At 34.2% G+C, this 7,386-nt stretch overlaps 1 protein-coding gene across 1 annotated transcript; it reads left to right on the forward strand.

Annotated features, from left to right (window-relative positions):
• The first annotated feature begins 3,807 nt into the window (after positions 1 to 3,807).
• LOC141721589 (protein BOBBER 1-like) lies at positions 3,808 to 6,781 on the forward strand. The gene is made up of 6 exons (XM_074524564.1): positions 3,808 to 4,307; positions 5,429 to 5,601; positions 5,711 to 5,759; positions 6,138 to 6,304; positions 6,386 to 6,469; positions 6,562 to 6,781. Exons 1-6 carry the CDS (start codon positions 3,929 to 3,931, stop codon positions 6,598 to 6,600), a joined length of 891 nt encoding a protein of 296 aa, XP_074380665.1. The 5' UTR covers positions 3,808 to 3,928; the 3' UTR covers positions 6,601 to 6,781.
• Positions 6,782 to 7,386: the final 605 nt, after the last annotated feature.

Consider the following 7,386-nt stretch of genomic DNA (forward strand, 5'->3'; position numbering starts at 1 on the left):
TCCATACCCCAAACCTTCTTTGTCAAGAAAAAATTTCTGTTGGGCAAGTAAAGCATTCAAGGTTCCTTCTCCATGAAAACATTTGGCTAGATCAGTTTCCAGCTGGGCAACCTTTTGCTTGAGTTCAGGAACTATAGAATCAGAAGATGCATTTGCTTCAGCAGAAAAAGTTTCCTTCTTTAATGCATCAAGACATGCATCTTTCATCTCGATCTCATTTTTGACGTAGTTGACTTCTTCTTTCAGCTTAGAGACCTTCTCAGATAGTAGCTTATTTTCTTCTACTAAGGATTCATCTTTGATGGAATCATCAACCTCATTGAGAACCTCACTCAATGCTTGTTTAAGATAAGCATTTTTTTCTTTTAACTTTTTATTTTGAGCCTGCAAGGTTAGTACATCCTGAGATATATATGAATTTCTATTAACTTGAACAGTATGTACCTCATCATTGTCACTAGAGTCAGATTCAAGTCCAGCAAAGCATAGTTGAGCTAATTCGTCTGAGTCAATTTCCACTTCAGAATCATCATCACTCCATGTGAGTAAAGCTTTCTTTTTGGCTTTGAGCTTGTAGCAGTCCTTCCTGAAGTGACCTTTCTTTCCACACTCAAAGCATGCATCCTTGTTTTGATTATTTTTGCCTTCCTTGTTTGAACTAGGTCTGAATTCTTTCTTTGGAAATGAAGACTTCATGGGTCGTTTAGATGCATTCTTTTTGGCCAGAAATTTGTGGAACTTCTTAGTGAGAAGTACAATCTCCTCATCAGAATCTTCAGAAGAATCACCTGCATCTGCATTAAGAGCCAGAGTTTTCTTGCGAGGAGCTTCATCTTCTTCATCATATATGCGTAGTTGGTTCTCGAATTCTTCCAATTCACTGAACAGTGTTAGAGTATCCATAGTCGAAAGTAGTGTCGAATCCTGCAGAATTGTAACCTTTGGAGCAAATTTCTTTGGCATTGCTCTGAGGATTTTCCTATTAATCTCAGATTGAGGAATGATCCTTTCCAGAAGTGAGATGGAGTTCATTAATGTCAGAAACCTCCCTTGAGCATCTCGAATGCTTTCATCTCTTTCCAACCTGAAACCTTCATAGTCACTCATTAGCATACTTAATTTTACTTCACGTACCTTAGACGTGCCTTCGTGGCTGACTTTGATCGTATCCCAAATCTGCTTGGCAGTAGTACATGCTGAAACTTTTCTTAATTTTGTAGCTACCATGCCATTGAGAAGTATGTTCATCGCTTTAGCATTGGAGTTCATTGCATTCACTTCTTCAGGAGAAAGATCCTTGAGAGATTTTGGCTTCCCTTCTTTCATGGGAATTGTAAAACCATTTTCTACAGCATCCCATTCGAATGCATCACGCTGGAGAAAGATCTTCATCCGAAACTTCCAATCATTGTAGTTTTCAGCACCATGAAGCAATGGTGGATAATTGTTTGAATACCTATCTGGTTGAGCCATGGATCGCTAGCAAAATAAATACTAAAAAGAGAATTAAATGCACCTGCTCTGATACCAAATGAAATTCGTAGGCTCAACAGAATTAGTTAAAGTGCAACTGTTCACAAATGAGACAGTCTCTTTTGTCTTAGCAAATGAGACAGGCTGTATCTAAATGAGACAGATACTATATATTCAGCAGAATGTAAATTGCAGAAATATAAACATGCAATGCTAGAAATATGTTAATGCAAGAACACCAAATCTTTTCACTTGGTTCGACCCCTATACCTAGTCTATGGCCTACATCCAAGTCCCCATGCCAACTAGCATAGAGAATGTATTATATCCACTTAAATAAAGTACTTACAAACTTTCCTTGATTTCAACCCTGGCCCTCGATGAAAGAACCCTTTCCCTAGCACACAGCTATCTAGCACACAACTACTTGGCCTTGATCTTGTAATCAATATTCCCACAACCCGGGACAAGTGATACAATATGCCTTTCTTTCAAATACAAAGATAATAATGTGAAAGATTACAACTCGACTATAAACTCTTAATTAACTGGATAATCAATGAATGTAATTAAGAGGATGTTTTTCTCAGAAAGATATAAGATGGAAAGTGCAGAGAGTTGTCTACTTATGAAAAACATCAAGTCGGTTTATATAGAAAAACATGTAACGGATATAATGTATTTCAAACTCTTTTAAAGATAATAAAAGATAAGATTAGGTTTGAAATATTTGAATGTATAAAACAAGTAATCCGTTAGTATTGTTTCTTGAAAGAGATAAACCTGAGAGAGATAAGGAATTTGAAATATGTTAGGTTTATCTAAGATAGAGTTTGTTTTGAAAAGATAAGTAAAAGGTTATCCAGTTAACTAAGTTAACATTAAACAAAACTCTAATACTTATCTAACTAACTAACAATCTGATTTGCTGTAGACTTCTTCAATGCATCATTAAAAATCACGGATTAACAAAAACAAGTGTTATTGAATGCAAATTTAACAATCTTTCACTCCAAAAATTTCACTCCAAAAATGGGATGAAAGTACTTTACCTTCTAATCACTTACTTCTTTCTCATTAAAAAACTCGGGAGCAAGCCGTAAATAAAGTCTCTGCGTGCCACAATTTTAAAACATCCTTTTAATTCCAAATCCAGATCGCTTCAAAAACCCGGGTATGAAAAAGCGCATGACAAATATAGATATAAATATAAATAGAAATATATTTATATTTATATTGTAAAATTATTAGAACCATAATCCATAATTTTTTTCCAAATTAATTTTTGCCTAATGCTATTATTTGTTTTAATTAAGTGTCAAGCTAATGAGTAAAATAAGTGAAAAATGAACAAAAGAATCAGGGAAAACAAATTGAACACAAGTGAACTGGGAGAACATTCTAGAACCCACTGTTATCCACTTTGTTTTTTCTAAACGAAGGTAAACTTTCTTCTCCTTTCATCTCTTATTTTTAGAATGAAAAAAATTAAAATTAGTAACATTTTTTCTCCTAAAATTGTTACGTACAGTATAATTTCTGTAATGTAATATCTGATTTGGGAAAAAATATGCTATTAATAATTTTATTGTACTTATTACTAATATCCTAATATAGGAATCAATTTTTTTTTTTAACTTTACACATTAATAATAAAAAGTTTGTTTGCTAAATACTACTCCCTTTATTTCATTTTAATAGTCGCTTAATTTTTCTGCACTCATTTCTAGGTGCTTTGACCGTATATTTAAAATAATAATTTTTAAAATTTTCTTTTCCTGAATAAAAATATATAACTTAAACTTTTATTTACAATTTTTTTTTTAAAAATAATAATTTTTACTATGCCGTCAATACATCTTGAGATGTGTGCTGAAAAGTTAAGAGATAAATAAAAAGAAGCAGAGGGACTATAATTTTCTCCGTCTTGGTATAGATGTTTCTTTTGAAAAAAATTATTTCAACATACTTTTTCATCTCTTGTTTCAATACAAATTTAGTGATATTTTTTTTTTAATTTTTATTGATACCAAATTTTTTACTTTTTAAAATTTAGTGTAATTCTTATTTTTTAATTATTAAATAAAGGTATTTGGTGAAAATTCTTATACAACTAATATTTTTTTTTCACGTGGTTTGCGGGATATTACGTGAGCCCGTCGCGTGAGCCCATAAAATCTACCCAGCGCGCCACCAAAAGATAGCGGCGGCGGCTACAAGTTATCTGCGATTAAAAAAAACTAATATTTTTATTAATGGACGCAATTTTTTCATAACACGCAAAGTATTTACTTAGTGAATAAGCTTGCTGCAATTGTAATCAAATAAAAAAATATTTATAGGAATTCGAAACATCACAAGCCCTAAATATACATACACACAAGCAATTAGACACAATTCACATACACACATACACGCACAAACCCCAATCAGCAACAAACCGATCAAATCAACAATGGCGATCCTCACCGACTACGAAGAACCCGCCGTCCCCGTCGCAAAACCGGCGACTCCTCCGGCCACAAAGCAATTCTCCGGCGAACTAGACACCTCGAATCCGCTAGCGTTCATTCAGTCCGCGCTCGAGTTCGCGGCGCGCGAATCGAAGCTGTTTGAGAGCGATTCAGTTGTAAACGAGGTGAGTTCAATCGTTCGAGCTGTGAAAGCGAAGGTTGATGATGAGGAGAAGAAGAAGAGAGAGAAGATTCAAGCTGAAGAGAAGAAGAAGATTGAAGGTGAAGAGAAGAAGAAAGTCAACGGAAATGGAGCGGTCAAGGAGGTGAAGGAGAAGGAGAGTGTGAAGAGTGATGAGAAGAAGGAGAAAACTGCGTTAGGTAGTTTTCGATTTTCGTAAAACTGTTTCGATTTTTTTTAGTATTTGAATTATTTAAATTACTGATAGTGTTTGATATATGTGTGTATGTTGTGTTATGTTTATTATTGTGTATTGAATTTGTTTTAAGGAGGAGAAAAGTGATTTAGGTATTTTACGGAAATAGGAGAAGTAGTTTCGAGGTGTTATATACTTATATTAGTTTTATGCTGTATGATATGTGTGTAGTTTTCGTGGATTGTGAAACTGATTTGGATAGTGTTTTATTTTTTTTTATAATGTGTGATGTTTGTGCTTAACGGCAATGGAATGATTTAGGTATTTTTCAGAAATAGGTGAAGTCGTTTTGAGGTGTTATATTAGTGTTTCGATGTGTTATATACTGTATGTTTTATACTATAAGATATGTGTGTAGATGTTGTGGTAATTTGTAAAACTGGTTTTGATGGTGTTGTATTAGTTTTGTTCTGCATGATATTTGTGTTTAGCGATAATGGAATTTGTGCTGAGCTTATGTTGATTAGAGTCTGGCGTGTTATGTAGAGGAGTAGTAACAGTGTATATATGTTAAAAGAAGTAAAGTAGTGATAAAATTTAGAACTATAATAATTTCCGATTTATTGGTTCTAAGTAAGTGTATAATTTGTTTATACTTTGTGGATTATAATTTAGGAGATTTTGATAACTCTGTTATCTTATATGATTGAGTTGATGGTGTGCGATAGATTGAGATTTTTCTTATTGCTGATTTTGTGGATTCAGTATAAATCATTGTTTTATTATCCAGACAATGCAACTATAATATGTATGCATTATCAGTGTATGTATGTGAAGTGAAGCTGTATGCTTGACATGATTTTTCGAAAATTAAGCCAGTTTCTCCCCACAAGGGACAAGGGGTCAAGGCAGATCCTCTATATCTTACGATACTGATATTAAGTCAATATTTAGCACAATCTAATAAAATCATAATACCTTGTGTCATGTGCCTGCTGCAGTGTTGTGTGATGTTTTACACTTTTACTTGACTGGCAGACAATTTTTTTTCCAATAACTTGCAAACACAGTTGCCCTGAGATTTTGTAAGCAAGTGCATAATTTGTTTTTTTACCATGTAAACAGCTCCTAATTCCGGCAATGGCTTGGATATGGAGAACTACAGCTGGGGTCAGTCTCTGCAAGAGGTCACTATCAACATTCCAGTGCCTCTCGGAACAAAATCTAGGTCCATTTCGTTTGAGATGAAGAAGAAGCATCTGAAGGTGGGGCTGAAGGGTCAGCCTCCAATCATAGATGTAAGTACTTTGTGCTTTGCGTGTTAATGCTATTTGCCATACCTTAACCTTTATCTTTCTAGGAAACATGTTTTAATTCACATTGATCCACTGTCTGACATACATGCAGGGGGAGCTCTATCAACCAATAAAGCTTGATGATAGTATCTGGAGCCTGGGTAAGTCACCAAGTTTCTCATGGAATCTGATTAGTAACACACTTTCACATATCATATTTATGTTATTGGTACTCTTTATTGTAGTAGTGCTCAACATGAGTGTGGACTTTAACACATTATCATATCATTTTGGGGAAAAAAACCAATCAGGCTTTTTTAATGTCTTGGATATGTTCGTTAGTCGCGGTAACATAGGTCACTTGTAGAGTTGTAGTATGATAATTGATTAGTAGTATCATCCAGTTGAATTTGGTACGATTTCACTGGGTAGGTTTAATAGGATTGTGCTGTGAGATTGTTGGTATATATGGACAGATACTGTACTAAATTAATAATGTTATATATTATGTGTAAAAGCATTGACTTTTCATTTTGCAGAGGACCAAAAGTGTATCTCCGTACTTCTTTCAAAGCAGGACAAAATGCAATGGTGGAAGTACTTGGTTAAAGGCGATCCGGAAGTAGACACTCAAAAGGTAGAACCTGAGAGCAGCAAGCTATCTGATCTAGATGGAGAAACCCGATCAACTGTGGAGAAGATGATGGTAAAGATCCAAAATCTATCTTTGCTAAAGTAATATCAACTGTGTTTTCTAACTAATATGACTCGTATTGTTGGTTTGTAGTTTGACCAGCGCCAAAAACAAATGGGGCTTCCGACGAGTGATGATATGCAGAAGCAGGACATGCTGAAGAAATTTATGGAGCAGGTGAGCAATTGATTTCTTCTCTTTTTTGTGCATGCGTGAGCGTGAGTTTGAGCGAACTAAGTACCATAATTCGTGGAATTGAATTTGTGCAGCATCCGGAGATGGACTTTTCGAATGCAAAATTTGCCTGAGTGCTGATTTTGGGGAAACAATTTGTTGGACAGGTGATAAGCAAGGGTTATTTTTGGCTGTGGTTTAATATTTTAGTAAATCAATCTTTTGCTGTATTTTTAATGAGTTTCCTTGGGAACGGATTCTACTATGTGATCTTTTGACTCCAATTATATTGCAGTATCTAACTACTACTATCTACATTCTAGCTAAGTAGTATTGGAATTTATATTTTTCTTTTCTTTGTCAAGTACCATCGAGTATGCTGGTACAGTTCAGCACGCTTTAAAATTTGATGTGTGATTACTTTGCAGAAAAAAAAAAGATTTATGTGTGATTGGAGAGGACCATAATTTTAAGAATGTCTTCACACTCAAATACACCTGAGGTTGATTTTTCTTATAGTCTGTTGTAGGGCTTGGATTAAATTTGAAACATGTCTGAGATTAAATGAAATTAATTTTAAAATTTACAGAAATGCAAGACACTCAAATAACTTAAGAAATATAAATGTCAGTTGAAATTTGGATATGTCAGAAACATAATACAAGGAATTTACTGTTTGTTTCCCAATGCCGTTTTTTATAATTGAACTTTTACGTGTCTGCTATATTGTTGATGATTGTATTTTTACATTATTGACAATCTGCCAGTGTTGGGAAGGCTTTGTTATAGGCATGTATCTAGGTTATCGACCTTGGTTGTTTTCATCATAGCAATAACCTTATTTGGTAGTACTCCCTCCCCTCCGTCCCATAATGTATTTCATGTTAACGTGTGAGTAAACGAAATCACAGAGAAAGAAA

This window comes from Apium graveolens, chromosome 4 (assembly GCF_009905375.1).
Source record: "Apium graveolens cultivar Ventura chromosome 4, ASM990537v1, whole genome shotgun sequence".
NCBI lineage: Eukaryota > Viridiplantae > Streptophyta > Magnoliopsida > Apiales > Apiaceae > Apium > Apium graveolens.

Coding starts and splice junctions, on each gene's coding strand:
- LOC141721589 (XM_074524564.1), top strand. CDS start 3,929: ATGGCGATCCTCACCGACTACGAAGAACCCGCCGTCCCCGTCGCAAAA. Junction 4,308..5,428: donor GAAGGAGAAAACTGCGTTAG/GTAGTTTTCGAT, acceptor CCATGTAAACAG/CTCCTAATTCCGGCAATGGC. Junction 5,760..6,137: donor TGATAGTATCTGGAGCCTGG/GTAAGTCACCAA, acceptor TTCATTTTGCAG/AGGACCAAAAGTGTATCTCC.